Source organism: Acanthochromis polyacanthus, chromosome 15 (assembly GCF_021347895.1).
Source record: "Acanthochromis polyacanthus isolate Apoly-LR-REF ecotype Palm Island chromosome 15, KAUST_Apoly_ChrSc, whole genome shotgun sequence".
Classification (NCBI taxonomy): Eukaryota; Metazoa; Chordata; class Actinopteri; family Pomacentridae; genus Acanthochromis; species Acanthochromis polyacanthus.
This window is the reverse complement of record NC_067127.1, coordinates 12828575-12852016: the sequence shown is the minus strand read 5'-3', so window position 1 is coordinate 12852016 and position 23442 is coordinate 12828575. Positions and strand designations below refer to the sequence as shown.

General features: G+C 40.4%; 2 protein-coding genes across 6 annotated transcripts in view; both read left to right on the top strand.

The window, feature by feature from the left end:
* The first annotated feature begins 1321 nt into the window (after window positions 1-1321).
* zmp:0000000760 (collagen alpha-1(IX) chain) lies at window positions 1322-17518 on the top strand. The gene is made up of 26 exons (XM_022217105.2): window positions 1322-1608; window positions 2702-2825; window positions 3990-4383; window positions 4488-4565; window positions 4659-4754; window positions 4845-4898; window positions 8565-8618; window positions 8713-8766; window positions 8846-8899; window positions 9051-9104; window positions 9192-9245; window positions 9326-9379; window positions 9766-9819; window positions 9934-9978; window positions 10082-10135; window positions 10226-10279; window positions 10371-10424; window positions 10567-10638; window positions 10724-10759; window positions 12200-12244; window positions 12330-12362; window positions 13179-13325; window positions 13795-13971; window positions 14727-14817; window positions 16647-16724; window positions 17017-17518. The coding sequence occupies exons 1-26, from the start codon at window positions 1524-1526 to the stop codon at window positions 17217-17219; spliced, it is 2298 nt and encodes a 765-aa protein (XP_022072797.2). The 5' UTR covers window positions 1322-1523; the 3' UTR covers window positions 17220-17518.
* The window catches only part of col21a1 (collagen, type XXI, alpha 1), a 30283-nt gene continuing 23978 nt past the window's right edge, over window positions 17138-23442 (top strand). For 3 of the 5 annotated variants that reach the window (XM_051960492.1, XM_051960494.1, XM_022217103.2), the window contains exon 1: window positions 22656-22956. In XM_051960492.1, coding sequence (XP_051816452.1) covers window positions 22716-22956 — 241 coding nt within the window. In that variant the 5' untranslated portion in view covers window positions 22656-22715. Of the gene's footprint in view, window positions 17239-22650; window positions 22957-23442 lie in introns of those variants that run through there. The other 2 variants (XM_051960493.1, XM_051960495.1) reach the window with 2 other exon arrangements.

The following is a 23442-nucleotide window of genomic DNA, read 5'->3' as shown; positions in this document are numbered from 1 at the left end:
GCACTGGGTTTTTACAGTTAGGGCCTTAATGGGGCCAAAGTCTTTTTCCAACTGTTTGTCGGACAGAGCTTCTAAAATGTCTCACTTTTTCTTTACTACTTCTGTTCCTCTGTATGAATGTTCCTCCTCTGGATCTGTCAGGGTCACAGAAGTGTTTCATCCCGTTCTATAAAAGTAGAATGCTGTGTAATTGGATGATTATTAGTTGCAAAGCTAGAAACACTGAAACAGTTCAGAAATGTTTATATTATGTCTATGTGCTGCAGCAGTTATTTATTGCATATTATTTTATTCCCTAATCTTTTTTTCCTTTAGCCTGTTTGGTGGATGCGGTGTGGTAGGTTAGATTGAAGGTGTGGTCTGCTCTGAGTGGAATGTTTGCAGACCGTCTTGTGTTTAGCTGTGACATACTACATCTGTCTCTCAGCGATTCTGCTGCTGGTAAAACGCTGCTTTGAATGAATATACGCTACAACCGTGAAACTGTCTTTTTGCTAAGTTTCAACAATAGTTATCGCAAATGCTTATTTCATCACTGCGCCACTGGATACTAAAGCCTTGCATAGGGAAACGCACAAAGCTATTGTAAAGAGAAAACACCAGTAATGTCAAATAAGTCAATATTTTAAGTTTTTAGAGTTTGCATCAGCACTGATTTCAAAAGATTTAACATGCGTGAAGTTCACCTGCATTTCCCTAATGAGATGACTCAGTGAGATGCACTGGGCTACACTGTAGTGACTGCAGGTCTGACTGGCCTATGAGAGGAGTCTGATCCCCCTGGGGACCAAAGGTGGAGTGGAGCTCAGGGGTCAGGCTCCTCTGAGACCCACAGCTTCGAGTTTGAATGGTCCTCCTGTTCAGCTCAAACACTGGCCCCAGGATGGCACTTTAGAGCGGGATATATCCTCACACCAGGGAAAGACCCACCAGCAAGAGCCCCTGGATTAGGTTTTTCAGGAATATGTGAGTAATTTCAATATTCTTTGTATTTTTGCTTTTTTTTTTTTACAATGCATTTGAGGAAGGCAAACAATGTAAATAGGTGTTGTCTCTCCTACTAGGTGTGTTGAACAGAGGCAAATATATTTCAATGAGTTTCTCATGTGTAACTGTGTGATCTGATTGGTAAAATTTCCAAATGTTAGCATAGACAAGGAGACACACAGCTTAGAAAGTTTTCATAGTCGTATTCCATCAAAGGTATTTATGTATTTCATTATTTAAATTAATTAAAATATAAATGTTCTGTTGATATTTCAATAGGTCCGGGTAAGAAATTTAGCATTTTTTGTTTGTTTTTCTGTTCCTGAATCGTTATTTTTAATTTTTTTCCCCCTTTCTATCAGCACTTTTTTCTACTCTACCATTAATAAAAATACATATAGCTAGTGGAATTTAGGCGTATGTACATTTATGTATCGCTGAGTCTTATCTGACCTTATCTTCAGTCTATTTCAATTCCTGATTTTCTATTGCTAATTGCTGCTCTGCAGGTTTTTATAGCCCCTGACTTCAAAAAAATGAAAATGGCAGCCTCCAAAGCTATGCTGGTGTTTGCAGCCCTCCTATTCACCGTGGGATCGGTCCAATGTCAAAAGCTGCCAAGTAAGTTTACGTTTTTTAAACCATTAACTACAGGCGTTTTTGAATGGTTAAAATTAAAACCACACTTTACAACAGCATGCTGGAGGTATATGGTTGTGTGAGGTAGTTACATATGCAGCTATCTTTGTCAGAAAACTGTGTTAAAGAGGTTTCTAATATGTGTCAGGCTTTTTCTAGCTGAATAAGCCTATAATTGTTGGTAATAATCATACACATCACATTAATTATAGGTTGTGACAAAGTGTTTTTTTTTTTTCCAGGTTGAATACTGTACTGCTGCATCATGACCAGCAGATGTCAGTCTTAGTCAGATTACAGTCCATTATTTTGTCTTTGGAGTAGAGTGTGTAATATTTCTTGCTCTCAGTGCTAATGTGGACATAAAGAGGTCAAGAGGGCATCCCAGGGTTAAGCCGTGCTTCAGAACACTTGAAGTTCTGCAGCTGAGTTTCTATCAAAAAGCCTTTAACACAAGGGTTTATTTGCTTTTATCTGTAGGTGTCCTGCCTGCACATAAAACTGTCAAGACAATTTGTTCAGTAGTTCTGGGTTTTTTTCCTACTTACTGTGGCTTTAATATGTAGACCTACTGACCGTGTTGCATGGCAGTGAATCATATGTCCAATAAAACATGCAGAGAATTTCATGGAAAAACTTTGCTGCAAGCTTACACTCTTTCCCAAACTTTGGATAATTTACTTGTTATTATTCTTTATTGTTTTTTTTTAAATGATTTTCTACTCACACCACATATCTACAATCAGAATCCTTCATCAACACATTTGAAGCTCACAGCAAATGCTCTAGCAATGCTGATGTCATTCAAACCACAGCACAAAGCATCCAGTGTTTAGAATTCAGTAGCTAAATCCACCCATGAAAGAAAATAAACAGCCTCTTCGTGTTAATGGCTTTAATAGATTACTTCATTGAGCCTGTGAATCAATGGCATTGTTAACCACACTGAGTAATGCAGCTGTTTAACATGAATCAGTGATATCAGCACTGACATAAGATTCAGAAGTAGTCCAGCACCTTTGAAGATGAATCGGCGTGACGTCACATTAAACTGAATGTTTGTTTGTGCTGTGAGGTTTCGATCTGCTGGAGGAGTTTCGTGTGCCTGAGTCGCGGGGAGTGAGGAGAGTGGATGGCTCTCAACCTGAGGCAGTGGCCTACCGTGTGAACCCTTCCATCCATCTGAAGAGGACCATGAGGTACAGTACCAGCTGATCTCAGTGAAGACGACGAAGAATAAAACATCACATTACACCACCTGAAAGTCTTGTTTTGCTCATCTCTAACTGTACAGCTTCTCAGTAGCATCACAATCGGATGCAGCCAAACACACTTTTGATCGTATCCATCACACCATTTACAGACACTACAGGTGGTCAGAGGTGAAACAGAACTGCAACTTTGAACCTTTTAAGATTGGTTTTAAGTTACTCTTTAAAGTGCAACTGAACACCAGGTTGAAAAGCTGTACGTACACCTGCAACACCACCTAATGATGATGTCACAGGGCCTTGCAGTACACCTGTGCATCACTGCAGGAAGCTGAGAAGTTCAAGCTGCAGTGCAGAACTTTGACATATAAACAAACATCCATTATTTTCAGGCCAGTGTTGGCTAAGCCCGTCAGAGCTTTGAGAAATCTCTGTATTTGACAGTATACCGGTGTTTTGAATCACTATGCTTCACTACCTGCACGGGCACATTAGTAGTAATGCATCATTACCAAGCAAACTTAGGAAACAATGATGTTTTTGATGCTCCAGAAAAAATACAGAAAATGGAGTCATGATGAGGACAAATGCTGTTTAGCAGTTTGCATATATCAGAAGCATGTGTTAGTGTAATTCCACTCGCTGCAATTGGGGGGAAACAAAATTTCTGCACTGCAACTGTGGAGTACTTTATGCAACAAAAATAAGATTTCCACAGGGTGTTAAGCTACTATTGTGCTAAGTTCTCATTTGCTACCCAAAATAGCACAGCTGTGCCTGCGTACACATGTCCTCCAGGCCTAATTGGACGGCTGTCCACACTTCTTGTTTTTCATTTGTGTTGTCTCCGTAGTCTATTTCTTTTTGAATTTAGTGCTTTGTTCATATTAAATTAACATAGAATGGTTTTGTCTGCTGAGTATTGAATTTATGGAAAGAGATTTCCCAAAAACAAATGTGGGTATTGTTTCCCCGACGTCTATGCCAATGTGGCGTTTAAACATAAAATTCAAGGGCCTGTTTTTGCTTCTTCGTGTTCTTATAAAATACAACCCTTATGTTCCCGCAAAAGCTCTTAATTGTTGCTTTGTGTAGAAAAGTAGCCTCTTTTGAGAGTCATCCAGTTTTCTAAACCGCACTCCCATGCCACAGCGATGTGTATCCAGATGGACTTCCCTCCGACTACTCCATCATTGCAACATTTAAGGTGACCGATGACGCTGCCAGGACGTCCTGGAACCTGTGGCAGGTCAGTGACCCAGAGGGACGAGAGCAGGTTGGCCTGCGTTTTCAGGGTGATACACGCTCTTTAGACTTCTTCTACACCCGCCCCCATGGGAGCCAGATGTTGAGAACCTTCAATGGTGTGGAAAAGCTGTTTGATGGACAGTGGCACAAGCTGGCGCTGAGTGTGAAGGGCAGCCAGGTGAAGCTGCTGGTAGACTGCGAGGAGGTCCGAGTGGAGTCTATTGATGAGCCCAGGCCAGTCATCCGCCGAGGATACACCTCCATCGTCAAGAGGGCAGCAAGAGATCGCTCTGCATCTGTATGTTGACAGCTTAAATCTTTACATATCTGAAGTCACGTTTCAATTTTGTCTGATTTTTTGATGCTAATTTCGTTTCCAATTGTATCTCCCAATCTGTCCAGGTGGACCTCCAGCAGATGGAAGTGTCATGTGACCCGGAGCAGGCTTATTCAGAGGGCTGCTGTGAGCTCTCCAATGTGGTGAGTCATATATGATTATAATTGTTACACTCCATCTGTTAGAGATGTGTGTGGAATATAAAAATCATTCTGTTGCCTATCTGTCCATGTCAGTGTGGAGGATATGCAGAGATCGGCCTAACAGCTGGAAGAGCATCTTGCAAATGTATGCACGGACAGCCTGGCATCCAGGGACCTTCAGGGCCAAAGGTGATTGTACTAAGCATTGTAATAAGGATCTGGTTTGACATACTGATAAGGCATGTTGAATCTGTGATGACATGTTTTATTTCTCTACAGGGTCACATAGGTCTCCCAGGAAAAGCTGGAGACGCCGGAGGACAAGGAAATTGGGTAAATAAATATGCAACATGTCTCTCAGTAATGCATATTTACAACATTCTGCCATGCTGGTTGAATGCATGTTCTAGTGTTTATTCGACATACTCTCGACATGTGCAGCATCTACTTCCTGTTGCTGCACAATAAGAGTTAAACTGGTTTGTGGGTGAGTGACATTGTAAAAATTTCATTTGTGAGACAGCAGTGAAGCTGTGGAAAATGGCAACAGGAGCACAACTGAGACACGACAGGATGGAAACAGATCTGGAAGCAGAAACGCTTAGCGATAGTAAACACAGGGGTTCCTTTCATACTTTGAAAACTCATGTCCGCTTTGCAGAAGGTTCAGGAAGAATCCAAGATAAACACAAACCAATACGGATGTGACAATAAATTTGTTTTTCTAGTTCTGAAATAGTCATTTGCATCTTAAAACACATGCGCTGCTGGTGTAGAATATAGGATTTAACTCATACTGGCAGAAGATCACAAGATTTCTAATGGTTTTGCTTTTCCATTTGGAGGAAACTAATGCCAAATGTAATAAATCCCACACACAGGAAAAACAGGCATTTGAGCGACCACCATACCCTCCAGCTTTTGTGTGAAAATTGTCACATGTTTTGTTTCTTAAATGCTTTTACTTTTGTGGCTAATGTATATTAAGTTACCTCAGGAAGAACAAACTGGAATAACATTTTAAAGAATATTTTAATATGTATAAAGTGTAAAAGATTAATAAGTATTCTGCTAACGCAGCCAGTTACACATGGATCAGTGAATGAACAAACACTCTCACATTTATATGCTTGAGAGAGTGGCAGACATGATTATTTCCACTTTCGATTTATGACTTGTTAATCTCTTTGATGCTTAGAAGTCACTCTTGTTGGCACAAATCTGAGAGTCTTTTTAAAACAATCCGGAGGACATGTGTTTAAAGAAATTTCTTTTTTATATATATACACAAATGTGATGCTTTGGCGTTTAACATCGTTGCCCTCAAAGAAATCTCCCATGCTGCCTGAGCAAACACATGCAGACCTGTAGGCCAGTGTACACTCAGAGCACATTTCCAGAGGTGTACATGCTACATATTCATGTCTTGAAATGCAGCTGTGGCTCATCTGGGAGTAAACATCTGTCTTGTGTAAGTGGTTAAAGTTTTGACCACTTGCCAGGTTGTGAATTTCCTTCCTTGCCGACATCCGAGGAGGGCATTTCCTGGCACAGATATGCGAACTGCCCATCTCAGGTGGTGGGTGGTCCTTTACTCATCTGAGCTATAATGCCTCAGAAGCATTGTAAAGTTCACGGTCATGCCTCTCGCCATACTGTCGGCCATCCATGAGGTTAGCCTCCACCCAGCTGACTCAGCTTAAAGGCAGTGTTAGGTGAGATGGTCAAATAAACTGACCAAACAAAGGCGCCTTGGCCTTGTTGAACATGTTTGTTGACTTAGTGTACCGTTGCCAACAGAGAAAACACTTTTCCTTCTACAACTGATGAAGCCAGCATCTGTGCAAACAATACTGATCCATGTTTTTGCATTTATGACCAATGTTTCCTACATCCTGCTTGTGTATATTTTCCAGTAGTGTGACTAATACAAGTGTGAAGGTAATTTATAGCATGTTCATCTTTCAAACTTAATCATTCTCCCTTTTCTTAGCTATTTTTTTTTTAAAACTTATGTCAAAGCAACAATTTGAGAATATTAAAGTTAAGAGAAGCTTAAAGCTAGGACGGCATTAGCTTAGCAAAACTTTTCAAAGTTCAAAGAGATAAATGTTGAACAAAATGCGGATTTTTTATCTTCAGAAAAAGGTAAGCCATCTCCTGACTGGAGCCACATTTTTAGAAGAAAGATTGGCAGTAGTCAGCTAAACATGAAGCTACAGACAGTAGCTTGGTAGCTTTATTCCGGTTTATCCAGTCATCTCAAGGAAATTTGCATGTCAGGTGAAAACAGAAACCCAACAGATGCAAACATTTTATTTAAACAAGCTCCTTAAAGGCATTAGAGGAGATTTAATTTCTTACGACTTTGAACGTAGCATGCGCATGCGCACATACAACCTCTCCCTCACCCTCCTCTAACCTCCCCCCTCTTAACATTTACGAAGAAACGCCCCCCTCCAGAAACTTGCGTAGGACTCGTGAAGTTGCCTACAGCCGCAGTATAATACAATAATACATTTTACCTGTCCAGAAGGAATTTAGCAACCAAGGCATCTGTCTTTAGGTCCATTTGTTGCTTGAGCTGACGCCATCGCCCAAATGACTCGCCAATAGTCACTTTTGTTTTTGCATTCTCGCGATCCAGTTGTCTTTTATTTTCTCTGACCTGAAAAAATGACTTTCTTTTATGGCTGGGTCCCCCTGGATCTTATTCTGCCATTATGTAAAAAAAGATTAGCAAAACAAGTCGCCAGCTAACTACGAAGCTATACCAAAGCAACACATACACAAAACACGTAAGTCCAAGGCGTACGTAATCTACGTAACTAGGCCTGAGCTGGAAGATTTTTGATTGACAGGAAAGGGAGCAAAGCAAACGCCTCGGTCCGAGCGCGTTGATTGGCTGATGTTTTTCAGGTCCTGCCATGTCCACAGTTTTTTATTTTTTTAGAAACCATACATATAAGTCCACTAAAGGTCAGTATATTCATTTTATGTGAATCAGACAAATTAAACAACAAAAACATCCTCCATAATGCCTTTAATGAAGGCAGTAATAAGAAAAAATGTCCCTTTACAACCTGTGACAGAACCAGGATAGTGAGGGCAGCCACCTGCCTCAACCAGTTAGGGTGAGGTTAAAGGGGAAACAGAAAGCTTAGTTTCTCAGAAAGATTAGAAACAAGGAAACAACCATCCCCTAAAGTTCATCCTCTTGTCCAAGGTGGCTTACACACAGCTGTTTTTTAGCTGCCTTGGAATATTAGGGTTGTTATTTATTGCGTAACATGTCATGTCTGCCTTCTGTACCGCTGACACTTCACTGACTGTTTGTTTCCGCCGTGCTATAAGGGAAACAAATTCCACTAATTTTGGGTTCTAATGAACTCATTATATTTTTTCACATTGTACAGAAAACGGCGAAAAATATAACATGAAAGAAACACACTTCATGGTTTTCCCAGTGTTTTTCTGCTGTAGTCTGTCTTTAACAGCATTTTTGTACAAATAAAACAAGATGTAACATGTTAAATACTGAGCTTCAGAAGTGCTGGTCTTTGATTTTTGGATTTGGTTATTTCCTCCTGTATGTAGTCTTCATGCTAAGCTGACCTAAACAAACTCCTCCTGGTCTGACGCATGAAACTGCATCTGTTTCATGGCGAGAACGCAAATAAATGTATTTTCCAAAGTGTTGGAACATTCCTTTAAAATATTACTTTGATTATTCACTGTCTGTCTTGCCACAGTGACTGCAGAAAGATCAACAGATGTTTTCTGAGTGTTTAATTAAGGAACAAATGCTGTCATGTCTAAACTGTTTCTCGATCTGGTGTATCTAAAGTTTAATGTCCCAGAGGTTATTAACTTTCTCTCAGTGGAAACAATCACTAACATTCTGATTTTTCACTCCATTTCTCAGGCCGATTGATTCACAAAAAGTAGCAGCAGTGCATGAAGTCTTGTGCTTGTGACTGAGTCAAACTTGTCTTGCAGGGGATCCGGGGGAACACGGGAGACTATGGCAACGTTGGCGAGCCAGGCCCAAAGGTAAGAGCTGACTTTATAAGCTCCTATCAGGGTTCCACTTCAGTTCGACTCAGTCACAGTATGCATTAATGAAACCTCGCACAAACATCTCAAGGGTGAAGAGGGCATCAAAGGCGAGAAAGGGATGAGAGGACCTTGGGGCCAAGTGGTAATTTATCACTCAAATTAATCATTTTTATTTCCCTGAAATGTTACGAGTTTCTATTAATGAGATGTTTTGCTAACAGGGAGACAGAGGTGCCAAGGGGCTGAAAGGGTTAGAAGGGGCCGCGGGCTTCAAGGTAAACCCCTCTGCTGTGTTTAGATTTTAATTGGACTCGCTGACATGGTATCCATTAAATGAAGACACAAATTGTTGTTTTTTATTGTAGTTGTGTACCTTTATACACTCACTGAGAGGATTTAAATTTGACATTTTGACTGTAATTAAAGGGAGTTCGTGGACCACCTGGAAACATCGGAGAGACTGGGAACCAGGGAGAAATTGTAAGTTGCCCTTTCAGACACAGTGGTAAGCCCTTTTGTAAGTGAATATGTAATTACTGTATTATTAACATATTTGCCTCCTCAAAGGGCACTAAGGGTGACAGAGGATATGAAGGCATACCTGGGTTTCAGGGAGTTAAGGTATTAATGTTTCTTCCCAAACTATCTCTTTTTTTATTCTCATTTTCCATCATCTAAACACTTCATGCTTTCATTTTTAGGGTGAAAAAGGGGCCACTGGTGTCGTAGGGCAGCCTGGACCCAGAGGAAAGCAGGTAGGTTGTTGCGGTGATTCCCAGCTCCATAATCCATAAGTAAACACTCTTAATTCTTTGCCCACTATCTCCAAAATCCTTTCATGTGAGCGTGAAGAACCAGTAAATCATTTTTAATGTGGGAAAACACTGGAATAGAGCTATGTTTTTGGCTTATGTGCCGTCTCCGTAAACAGCGTTAGTTCATGTGGCTGGATTTTGGATGGGATCTGAAGGCCTGAGCTATACCAACATAAGCTGGTGAGTCACTGCCTGAACAGCGGCGATAACCTGCTCTTTTGTAGAGGAAGGAAGGCTCCCCGGTTCGCCGTGTTGCTTGCTGGGTGAGATGTGTTGAAGATGAATTCAGATCTGAATTTATGTTGCTTCAAATGGTGATTTGACAGGGCATTGTGGGGGATCCTGGAGAAAGGGGAACATCTGGAGAGAAGGGGAAGCCTGTAAGTATCGCAAATTGGTCACAATGGCATCTCCTTTAGTTTGTTTGCATTTACACTAGTATGAAACATACATTTTTGATGAAGATGTTTTTGTTCTGAATTTGGGAAAACTAGGGAATCCAAGGACCCGTGGGCAGAGCTGGCACCATTGGAGCGAAGGTAATGCTACAAACAATGGCTCACATGTGAACGCTCACTTATATCACCAAAATGACTTGTCACGGTTATAATAATAATAATAATAACAATGGCGTCTTCCTAGGGCATTATTGGAGATCCGGGTTTACCTGGCAGAGATGGTCATCCAGGAATAGAGGTACTGTCTGCTTATAATAATATTTTTATGTTGATTTTGGAAAGCTTGCTCCTGTATCATTATGCTCTAAATGTCATCTATTCCCTGCAGGCTTATCAAGGACCACAAGGCCTCAGTGGAAAACCTGGAAAATTTGGAGCAAAGGTAACTCACTTATCGTGTTCGGTTTTGTAAATAAATGTAAAATGAAGTTGTTTTAAGCAGACTGATTTGTGGCTCTTTGTGTGTTTAACAGGGGGAGAAGGGCGCCCTGGGGCCAGCAGGAGAAATGGGTCCCCAAGGACGAACCGTAAGACATATTTTCAGGCACTTCAATCACTGAAGACAAGCACATATTGCATGTTGTTTTTAAAGTAGTTTGCCGTCTTAAAGGGAGTCAACAAAGAATAAAGCAGCCCCTTTGGTTGGTTAATAAATGTTTTACTCTCAAGGGCCTGAGAGGTTACAAGGGCTCTGCAGGGAAGCCAGGAAGACCGGGATTTATTGGCCCACCTGGACCTACTGTAAGCGCTCCAGATGAATTATCCTAACTTCTCCAAACACTAGCTCATTCTCTTCAAGCTGTAAAACAATGTCAACTCTTTACAGGGACATGTGGGTGTGCCTGGAAAACCAGGAACCAAGGTAATACATCTTCATCCATTACCCATTAGAGATATAAAATGAGGGCAAAATTACAGTTTAATGGTACAATTACTGTGGCTATTCAGGAATTATTTGCTGGATCAATGAGCCACATAGAATTTAAGATTTGCTTATTTATTCTATTTCCAAACCAAGGCTTGTGCCTGGCTTGGAATACAACCTTGTGTTCAGAGAGCCCTTTTAATAATATTATCAAAGCCATTTGTCTGCCCACTAATGGAACATACGAGTTGAAAAGGTTTGATCATCATATGTTCACCCAGAAAGCTCATAATAACCCACCATGAGCAGGAAGAATGAAGAGTTCAATAATCCAGGTTAGAGACTACCCTTCAGGGCAGGTTGGTTCGGCGTATTCTATTCTCGCCATCTGTACAGGAGGTCAGGATGAGTGCTAAACTCCCCCTGAGGACCTGTTCTTGATGTTTACAGAACGCCCCACGCCAATGAAAAAGACACATAATCCTGCAGAAGCTGCTTTTTTAGCTGTTTATGTCTCTGTGATGTGCTGTAGAGCAAACAAATCTGATTGAAGAGAACCCACTTTCGGGGCAGAAAACTGCCACTGGCCTGTTTTTAAATAAATAAATGAATAAATGACCAATAGTTTAAGCCAATAAGGTATGTCTTAGAACTATGACAGACACATGATTATAAACAGAAAGTCAAACTACTCCATAACATTGAACACTTGATCAAATGTAGAATGGGACAGTATTGATAATCACCTGTCAGAGATGGAATATTCTTTTAAAATAAAATATGACAGAAGCAAGTTTGTAAAGTGCAGCATTCTCCTCTAGCTGGCAGTTTAATTCAGTCCTGCTGCAATTAGCAGTCAGGAAATGGACATTCTGAAGGTTCACACAATTTGATATGGCAAAAAATTGCTAACAGATACTTCCATGTTCAGAGTACACAGAGAACAGATCAGCTCTGGTGTAGGACAGTATTTGGTAAACATCAGCCTTTGATTTAAAACTGGTATCAACAGCAACCTGATGCATGCTTGAAAGTTTGCTCTAAAAATGATCTAAGGAGAACAGACAGGGATAATTTTGTAACCAGATTGAGTTAACCTATTAAGAAGATGCTCATAAAATGGGGATAGCTCCTGCTGCTATGAAACAAAATTGCAATTTATTTGTAGTCTTGTTTGTGTCCACCTGACAAATGTAGGTCTAATAGTCACTTTTTAGCTCTGTTTTGTTCTAATTCTCTTTGGGTTCAACACTACAAGTTGTCTCTTTCATATTGTCACGTTGTTTTGACATTTGACACATTGTTAATATAAATTCTATCAATAATAGTGTGTGTTTTGATAGGTACTCTTGTTTACCAGAGAATGAGCAGCACACCTGTGAAATTCTGATATGGCAAATACTGGCAAACGTCTGTTCTATCATTTGCCTTGTACAGGGTGACACAGGAATCCAAGGAATCAAAGGAGTTAAAAGTGCACAGGTACTGGCTTAAATATTTCCTCCTTCCTGCCTATCATTAAATTGTCTTCATTAGTTTTTCTTAACAACAGCTTGTTTTTTTAAAGGGAGAAAAAGGAATTAAAGGCGCAAAAGGAAAGGTGAGCTATGAAAGTACTAAATTATGTCTTCGTCACTACATTGTGTTACTAACAGTGATAAATATAACACATGGCATCATTCAAAATCCCTGGTTTATCCCTTTAACTTCAAAGCTATGGCCTGAGATTAATAAGTTACTATAAATAAAAACATGGGCCTCTATTCATGTTCAAACCAATCCTTGGATTTAGTCTAAAGATAAACGAGAACATGTTGGTTGTGAGGAGATGGTTCACTGAGGACAGCAGCCATGCCAGTGTGAGTGTTTCCTAATTCTCTGATATTTCTGTCAATGGTTGCAAAATCCTCCCTCCGTCACATTTTCTGCAAACTGAATAGTCTGAAAAATCTCACATGAATCCATCAAATAACATTCCAAACATATTTAGAGCATCTGTAAATGCGATAAGAGCAGCACCGCCCACAACTCCACCAAAATGAATCTTGCACATTTCTCAGACGCTCTCTGCCAGATTTGACTTTTGTTTTGAATTTTAGACGAAAAATTCCAGTTTGTTGAAAAACTCAGATATTATCCTTCCAAAGCAGGTTGTGTGTGTATCCAGTGTTATATAAACTGCTCACGTGCTTTAAATTAACTTTGCCTGTTTACTATTACTCCGTTATTTGGTATTGACACAACTGTGTTAGTTACTGTTTGATTATTACTACCAATATGACATAATATGCATTTGTAGCAGGTATTACTTTCCATAGAGTTTGTGTCCATGCAAAAGTAATTACATGTTGTCTTCTGATGGATACACTTGCTCTACTGTATCCTGTCCTGCTGATGTTGTTAACATGCTCCGTAGGTTGGAGACAGGGGTGAGCAGGGTCCTCAGGGAGGACGGGGGAAGCGTGGGTCTGCAGGCCCACCTGGACGTTCAGGTCCTGTCGGAGTCAAAGGGGTTCGAGGTGAAGGAGGACCAGATGGCTTTCAGGGGCCCCCGGGCCCACCGGTAAGTAAAATGCAAGCCTCTGGGGGTTTTTTTCTGCTGATACAAACATTATAGCGCTTACAGTGGAATAGAATTTTATTTATTCAGCTCTGTAATTCAGATGAAAAGCATGACTCTTCAGTCTCACTTCATCTATCTGCGAATAATGGCACAGAAACAGCAGAGTAATCATTTGCTCTAGTAGTTACACTGACTGGCACACGCTGTGTTTAGTAACAACTTTGGTGTCAAGAACACATTTAAACAGTTTCTCATTAGCCTGAAGTTAGTAGTGACTCACAGCAAGAGTTTCATTTAGTGTGGCTATAAATCCATAATGAGCCTCAGGAAATATTGCTGGCTTTGTTCACTGCATTTGCTCAGAGAGGCAGCCATTGCTTCAGCATGCTCTGTCCTGTAATATTCCATTTTACATGTCCCAGAGTTGGGTCGCTTCCAGTGATGGATGTGGTAATGATTTCTTACACAGGGGCCAACCCTCCCTGCTCAACACGTGATCGAGGTTTGTAAGAAAGTGGTCCTTGAGCAGATGTCCACCTTTGCCAGCTCCGTAAAGAGGACGTGTGCTGCCGTTTGTCCTCTCTATGGGGATGTTCCCATGGGCGCCCCTGGCCCCCCTGGACAGAAAGGACCACCCGGACCTCCTGTGAGTTTACCACTTTGGATGTTTGCTGTTCAAGATGTATCACTCCTTGGCCTTCACCTAGATGCATTTTTTTTCTTTTTTTTAAACAAAATTGCAGCTTTGTGTGTCACCTCACCTCCTGCAGACCCTCAGCTGAGACACGCTGTCTCGATGCAGTACCTTCTCCATACATTGTTCTTTTTTTTTTTCTCCCTGGCTTACTAAAATGCACACACATTGCGAGGGTCTGGACTGGACTAAGAGAGCTGAAGTATTTGGCAGAAAAGCTTGGAATGAAAACATAACGTTTTTCCACGTCTCCATGAGGACAAATAAGGAGTCACAGACTAGACACTTGGTCTGTGTTGAATGGTTTTTGGAGAGAATCAAGGCTGTCCTTGGATTAGAAAGCCTTTTCCACATTATTATACAGTGTAGAATCGATTCATGTTCCACAACTTCTAATCACAGTGACTCTCAGGCTGATAAATATCTAAAAACATTCTACAGTATTAGACTACTGTTCGTAATCGTGAAGTTGTGGTAATGCCAAAATAAGTGATGCACCGGTACTGTACAGTGTTTTCCCATCAGAGCATTGAGGCATCAGCCAAATAAATCTCTTTAGGCTTTTCGTACAGAGCTGGTCAGAGGTGAATGGAGCTATACTTCATGACTTACAAAAGAGCATCTGAGGAGAAATAAAACACCGCAAGGTTTATGGTGAAAACATGCAAAAGATTAGCAATGTATTTTCCTGTTGATGATGTTGTCAGGGGGACCCTGGTAATGATGGCGCTGATGGAGAAGTGGGCCTACCGGGATTCTATGGAGAAGCCGGAGAATCAGGCCAACAAGGAGAAACAGGTGCGAATTACAAGCCTGACAGATGATATTTACGAATCTGTGCGATTAATACCTACGCTATAACTCACCAAAGCTTGTTTTAGGAAGAACCAGTGCCGGAAAAAAAGCAGTGAGATCCTTGAGGTAAACCTCGATTATTTGATTTTTTTGGCCACGTGAAGCAGAACAACAAGCTGCAAACACATCATTAATACATCATCACCATATGAGGCTGATATGGCAGATGTCTTAAACATGGAGAAATGTTGCTGTTCATTTGGTGTTTCTGGCCCCTCAGCTATTAACAGCAAGAATTCCACAATGTTCACCAGCTGGTTGTAAACTTTCTGCATTATTTTTATTGCATAACTTTTTCTGTTCAAGGTCTGAAAACCTACAAAGCCCTAAGTCCATTCCTTATCTGCCTGAAATGCCTCATTTGAAGCCCAGGTTTTTCTTCCGTCACTTATTTACATCATCATGAAACACATTTACATAACACCTGTGTAGCAGCAACTTAGACATGCTGTTTCAAGAGCTTGGTTTCTCAGCTTATTCTCAAAGATCTCAGGTTGTACTCCCTAATCATCATTGCCTGTCTTTTGCCATGCTAGCTGACCACTTAGCACAAATGGTGCTTTTCAAAAGGGGGGCCTTAAAGAGACAGGAGCTAAAATGGAATGTTTAAGATAGGGAGTGAGAAGAGGTGATACTGTGGAGATGAAACAACGAGACAGCAGACGTGAGAGAGTCGAGGTAGTTTACTAATTTCTCTCCACTTCACAGCACATCTAAACTCAACCAACTTGTTTAGTTTTAGCGGGAAAAAACAATAACACTCAGCCAAACCCCGGAACCGGAATAACGCCCTACATTCACTCCCGTCTTAAAGGCACAAGTCCTCTTTGGTGAATGTCTCTCATGTCTCACAAAGTGGGTCCACCACAATACACAATATATAGTATGAGAAAAGTAATGTATTTTTAAATGCTAAAGCAAGTAAAAATATTCTAGAAAGCCCAAAAAATTAAATTCTAAACCTAGAAATGTGCAATATATGGGCCCTTTAACAAACCTAATGCATCAAGTTTGAAAGAAAAAGTGAAAGGGAAGCTGAAACAGCTAACAGCCAGGATATGATGATCTTCTGCTGCATTCATTTTGGTCATGATTTTTTTGTTTTTTATCTGTCTCTCGCTCATCCCCCAACTTTATGGAATGACGACATTAAATCACAGAAGTACGTAGAAATGTCAGTAAAATTTATTTCAAATTAAACTGCTTGCTATACAGAATGGCACCTTTTAGAGAATGATTTCACATTAACCTGCATTTTTACATCTTTTTCTGCATCTGTGCAGTTTTATCTACAATAGTGCCTCATATAATTTAAATATTGTAGAATAAAAGCGTAACATTTACTCCTTAAATAAAGTCAAGCAAAAGTGTAAATGTGCTTGATATGCTTTCCACTATGGGAAAAAAAAACATGTGAAAACCTTTCATTATGAACCGCACTGTATGAAACTGCTGAATCAGATACTGTACAGCGTTGTAAACCTTGCCGACTAACGTGTACATTCTCGGCTCTAATTTATGGTTTGAGGCCCTGGCATGATGTCACAGTCATACTACATTCCCGCGCCAGGCCAGTGAAATCGAGGAATATTTACAAGGTGTTTTAGACATTTATTTAACAATGATCTCAGTAACACATATGGTCTTTAATCAACATGAGCGTCTTGTTCTTGAGTAGACCTACTCCCGGGTGAGTAGAATTTCAGCCTGACTGCTGTCATTCCTTCTGTTAGGTCATTCTATATGTGCGTATGTATGCGTCTGGATTGCAGGTGACAGAGGAGAACAAGGGGATAAAGGAGCCCAGGGTCACGGCCTACCTGGCTTCACAGGAGATCAGGGATCAAAGGGTAATTTCGTTTTTCAGTACTCCATGTTGTCTGATGAGCGGGTTGAAATGAGGCAAATATTCCTGTCCACATCTGTGCCTGTACATCATTTCACACACTGTGTTCAGCTGAGCCTGAAATCCCAGGGAAAGTGGGGGAGGGGGTTTTACAGTAAGAGGAGTGTGCTGTTTGCCAGAAATTGTTATTCTCTGGAATACTCCATTCTTGGAATCCGTGAAAACAGCTTTTCTCAGCTCACTTTGCAGACTGCAAAGCCTGAAGATTAAATGACATTTTTTTGCCTCAATCACAGGTCAGCGTGGACGTACTGGCAGAGCCTTTAATGGTCAGCCTGGGAAGCAGGGCCAGAGGGGGCACGTTGGCCGGCCTGGACTCAGGGGCCACCCAGGTCTCAGAGGACCTCCAGGTGTCTGTGTCACCTCTGGGTGCGCTCAGCTGAACTCAACTGGAGTGACACCTCAGCCGGCACCGCGGAGGTTGAGGAATCGCCCATAGAAGATTAAAAATGTGGACGGTGAATTGAATATTTAGTTTAAAGGAGTAAAGGAATTGTTTTTGTTAATATGTGTTTGTTCAAATATATTGACATTTTTCATGTAAATATGCAAATGAAACCTGAACTGAATTTCTTGGAACAAAAGTTGCCTTAAAAAAACATCGACTTAGAGGAGAGTGGTAACAAAATATATTTGTATAAAAAGAACATCTTCAGCTAATAGTTTTATTTAAACTAATTTCACAAGTTTAAGTTGTCTTTAAAAACCTGTTCTTTTTAATAAAAACCCCAAAATTGATTGGCGATTTTTAGCAGCGCATGGAATTATTATTAACTAAGTTTGAAGACCAGTAGTATAATGTATATAGTATTCTCTATAATAGATGAGTTTTGGTTGAAGGGAAACCTGGAACATAATTTGAAGCTCTGAAGAAGAGTTAAGGGTTATCCTTTATTATATTTTTCATAGATTGCCTGCAGATGTTCAGTAAAAAAAAAAGCAGAAATTTTGTGAAAATTCTTCTTTTATTGATAAAAAAATCATCAAAACATGGATGTTACACTGTATAGTTATTGTGCTTAAAAGCTAATATTACTGTTAAAGTCCTTGAATGTCGATAACTTTCAGCTCGGACCCCCCCCAACAAAATAACAACATGTTCTGCTTCTCTCTAAACCCTCAGTAACGGCACTAGACTGTGAGATGATTTACGTGTAGAGACCAGATTGCACATCATTCCATTGATTAGCGCTGGAATGGCCGTAAAACATCGTCTGTGGCGGAAAGACCCTAAAATGACTCTTTTTTTCCAGTATTGTCAAAATTTAATCCATTCAGTATGATAAAAAAAATTGAAAAGTCTCAAAGATTCATGTCAGTAAATTTTTCTGTGGTATTCCTGTGTGCAGCGAAGCAACAGTACACTGATCAGCCACAACAATAAAACCTGCCAAGTATTATGTAAGTCTCCCACATGCAGCCAAAACAGTTCTGACCGAGTGGGGTTGTGGGTTTGGGGCTCAGTGGATTGAATATCTTGTTCCGTTGCATCCTGCAGATGCTCATTTGGATTAGGATCTCATGACCTTGGAGGTCAGATCAGCCTTGTGCTCTTTGTCGTGTTCCTCGAGCTGTACCTGAGCAGATTTTACAGTGTGGCAGGAAGCATCATTTTGTTTTAGAAGATCCCTGGTGTTGTTGAGTAGCATTGCCATAAATAGTGTGGTTGGTCTACAACAAAGTGTATGTGGGCGGTACGTATCAGACATATCCACACACATACTAGGACCCAACGCTGCTTTTTAATCAGATGTTCAATGTCATCCACTTCACCTGTCAATGGTTTTAATGTTGTAGCCGATCGATATCTTTTGGTTTCCTTACTCCGACAATTTCGCAACTGCAGAAAGCTGAGAAGTTTTAAATGAGTGGGGCACCATCTTGGAAGACAATACGGAGTTTTTTGGTACCACAAGGATACACACCCTGATTTTAAACATTCACCACTGGTCTCGAAAAGTGCCGTGTTGTGCTATTATAGATGCTAGTGTAGCTGTAAATGTTTAGATTTTACAAAGCTACAGTTCTTCGCATTGAAGTAGAAATCCAGTCTAAAAATTAAGCACTTGAGAATCTCAATTAAAGGTGGAGTCTGATTGTTCCCAGTATTCCGAATCTCCATCTCCTCCCTCCTGCTCTCTGCAAGAGCACAAACATGCACAAAGTGGAATAGAGTTGTTTGGATCAATCCGGACCACATTATTTGCTCCCCATTTACATAACCACTGCACTGATTACACATGACTTTAGCTGGCAACAGAAAAGGTGATGACCATCGACCTGTGCATTTTCTCTTGCTCTTTGTAATAGTTGTTGTGGTGATGACAACAAACAATGACACAAGCACCAATATTTCCGGCATGGTGACTACGTAGAAACTGTTGTAGTGTCGTCGCTTCACAGCAGCACAGATCTGGTTTGATTCCTGGCCTGTGTGGACTTTCCGGATGAAAAACCTGCTGGTCAAGCGGAAACGTGACTCAGAATTGCTTGGGATATTGAGGGGCCGTGCTTGCCTGTATTATCTGTACAACCGGCCGACACCTTTCCGGAGCATTTCCCTGCTTTGTGATCAATGTTCCGGGAAAGACTCCAGCAGTCCTGCAGCCCAGAGAGGGCTTAATGAGTTTTGAAAAATAGTGATTGTTTTCCGCTGCTCAGATTCGATGGAGCAACACTTCTGAAGAGAAGAAACACACAGGGAGCTCGGCATGTGGCTTTCCTGGCTCTCGTTTGTTTCCTCTGAGAAGCCTCCCGACTGCAGATCATCGTCCTCCACCCTCTCGGTGACTGCAGCATCATGTGTGCCATGCTGCTCTGTTTTGTTCCACCAAAGGATGCTATGGCCATCTCTGTCATGGAAACTATTACTAATCCACGGTTATCCTGTGAATAGTCTTTCTGGGCTCAGCCGCTTGCTTCAGACATGCTCACTATTTATCTCTGTGGCAAACCAGACAAGTGATCATGATAAACACGGCTTAATGCATGTGACCTGATTGAAACGGCCAAGTACAGTAGAGCTTCAAAGTGATGGCACCAGCTCAAAGATTATTACACAGTGGTTTTATGCTGTCCTCAGGCAGTTATTTAAAAGTTTTAGAGCAGATGCCAAACAGTTTGAATGTTAGCTAATTTAAGAAATAAGCCAAACTGTGTTTTGTACAAGTGAAAGTGAGCAAAGTGATACAACTTTGGATATCACTAATTATACAGACTCAACTCTTTAGCACATTTTTAAACATATCAAGAGAAGGAGATGATGCTGGGGGGCAGATGATGTAACAGTTTTCTGCTTTCATTTCTATGTAATAGTCTCATTTGTGCAAACCAATTTCATATTTGTTTTAATCATGCAATTCCCAAAGCTTCATAAAAGAATTGATGTATCCCTTCTCTAAAAGGATAGGACATGCAATGTTTTATCACTTATAAATGTTAGAGATTATGGGCTTGAGTTTGTATAGACAAGTTCTTCTGATGATTATGAATGGAAAAGAAGGCAGTGCAGAAATCTGTTAAAAGGCCTTTATTCACTTGGTTCAAGGTCGTGGGGTCATTCCACGGGAACAACATGCAGTTATGAATCACCAAGTAGAAAAGAGTCTTTTAACTGATTTTAAAGCATCTTTGATCCGTCTTTTTTCCCAAAGACAAAGCCAAAAGAAGTTACGAAGTTTGTTGTCATCAGTTGCGAAGATTTCTGGCAACATTCATCGTCAGTTCAGATCTCATTTCTTAACAGGGTCAGATTGTTTGTACTGATGTGCACACAGACAGACACTTTAAGGCTTTGCATGCAAGAGGAGTACATGTTTTATACACTGTTCACCCAACAACCTATGTGTAATGCTGAGTGTAACTAAACGGTCTTTAGTTTGTGAACTGAGGAGCCATATTGATAACCTGGTTAAAAAAACACAACAGTCTAAATGCTTCTACACATAATTCTCTTGAAATTATGGGTAAGTACTGTACATTGTGTTGTACTAGGATTGGGGAGTCAATGGGCAGCTGAAAAGGAACATTTTTTTCAAACCACAGTTGCACTTGAGATAATTTTGTGGCTTCATCAAATAGAGCACATGGCATTGTTAGAATTTAAATACACAGAATAATAATGGGTCTTGTTTTGTTTAAGAATCTGCTACCCTTTCATTTATGGAAGTAAATCCTTTCACCTTTTCCCAGAAATTAACACAATGAATCACTTTTTACTGACTAGCAAGTTTTCAAACAGGCACTCGCTTACAAAGAAGTTGAACTAATCACACTGCAGCAATTTATTTTAATTACATCCGATCCACATAATCGCACTGATCAATGTCTCGGCTTCTTGCGGTAATAAACTTTACAGATGGTTTTCTACATGTGCACCTCCGGTTAATTACAAACCAGAGACCAGAGTCTATAGAGACAGAAAATTACTCAGCACTGGAAAGTCTGGTCTCACCAGCAGGTTGGCCACTCCCCGGCTCCAAACACCAACTCTATATTTGCCTGTGTGATCCACCAGAGTGTGCTGAGTCTCAGGGTCAACAAGGCCGTCATCAGGAAATCACTGCTGCGTTAGATGACATTCGTAGTGCTACCAGTAGATGGCATTTATATGTCGTCAGTCTGATGTTGGCTGATTTTATTTATCCTCTCCACCAGAAGTAATATACAGAGTGGCTGAAGAAGTATGCAGAATTTCTACGAGTCCATGAAACATCCTACATTAACAGCAAAAACAATTATAATGATAATAAAGGATTGAAGTATATGAAAATAGAAGTGTCATAGAGGATGCTTTGTAGTTATTACTGATGATGCATTAGCATGTAGTAACTTAATGTTCCAGCTGATCAATGTGCAGCTCATTCTCAGTACTGTATTTACTTTAAATATGCATGATTGTGTAAGACAGTCATGTGTTTGTGTGTTTTGTAACTTTCTGTGTCAAGTAACTGAAGCTGTCATATTTTAAAGTGCATATAAAGTGCAGTCTTTTCACTGAAATGTGGTGAACTGTTCAGTTACAGCAGCAGTTCAGTACCTCAAAATCATGCTTTGGCACAGACTAAATTTACTCAAGTTCATTTTGTTCCCTGGATTTAACTTCACATGAGGTTTGATGTTGATTTCCTCAGCAAGTACAGTGATTATCAAGGTCTGTTGTTAATGTAATGTAAATGAGTTTTTGGCAATTTATCTGACTCTTTGCTAACACCATGACTTGTCAAAATTGACCTTTTTGGAATTCTTGGAGACACCTTTACATTTGAAAATGTTACTGTACTGTTTCTAGCACCATGAGTCACGACCTTACACAGAATTTCTACTTAATGTCTTTGTTTTCATTGTAAAGTTCACAAATTGCTCTGTACAATGCAGTGTTCGTTACACCGTTACGCTTTTCCGGAGCCTTTAAGAAGTCTGGCTGGTGTTAGCTGATGCAGAGCAGACTGCCCCTGAGTACAAACATGATAAAACTTGTTAGAGTGGATCAAACTGAAATCCGCCTGCTCTACAGATAGCAGAGCCAGTTCTGCATTTCTAATACCTCCCAGCTGTCTGTGCAGAAAAAGCACAACAGTAGCTTTTCACACCTTGTTCATGCTGACTTGTAGAACATAATCTGCTGTCCCTTTGAGTGATGAAATGGAACGACGGAGGATAAATTCATTGTAATGCATTGCTGAGCGCTTTGCTGAAGGTACCGTGAAACAGTCTAGCATGCGTGTCTGAATGCACTGAAAGTTAAATGCCGATCTTGTGCTTGTTCTTCATCCAGACATCTCCATGTTTTCTGGTAATGCCCCGAGCAACTCACTCACGATCCAAACCCTCAACACTTGGAAGGAGATTGTGCTCATTACTATTATTTTCCTTTTGGACTGTCAGAGATGGGCTGTCTACTTCATGCTCTCCTTATCTGCTTCTCTTTCCACCCATGATAATTGAGGGTGGCTGTGGGCCAGTAAAAGTCCGGAGTGAGGGGGGGTGGTGGAGAGGAAGAAGGACAGAGGAGACAGAGAGAGCTGCTAGAAAGGGCAGGCTTTCATTCAGCAGAGAAACATGTGCACTTCTCCCCAAATCCAGTTTCTGTAAACCCAGGGCTGTGAACAGTATTGATCACTGGCTCTCAATGAGAGGATTAATGGGAATTCACACAAGGGCTTGGACGCTTACCGGTAACTTTTGGCTTACTTTGCATAATTTTCATGAGGCAACATGTTGTATTTCTGAAATTAGAGATGCTGTTTTGCACTTTGTGTGTGCTTTTAATGCATAAAGATAAAACTGTCATATAACCTTCAATTTATTACATTCAAGCAATAGACAGAAAACTGCAGAGTGTAGAATTCTAGGAAGACTGTTTTTGATTATTTAGGTGAACCTGACAAAGTTAATTTTGGTGCCTTTTTCAGTGTGCTGTGTGTTATAATGTAGTAACAGTGTTCAGATCTGTAACAGTTTATGTAAATGTTTGCTTTAATATCTTAAAATCAGTTGAAATATGCAGCAGTGGCATATTGAAGACATTATCTAAGTTACCAGTCCCTTTTTTATGCTACTATTATGAAAAGAATGAATGGAATCATCTCAAGATTTTTCCTGGCCATTTCACTTCTCGTAAAAAGGATTTTTCTTTTATATTTCTGGTGGATAGTGCACCT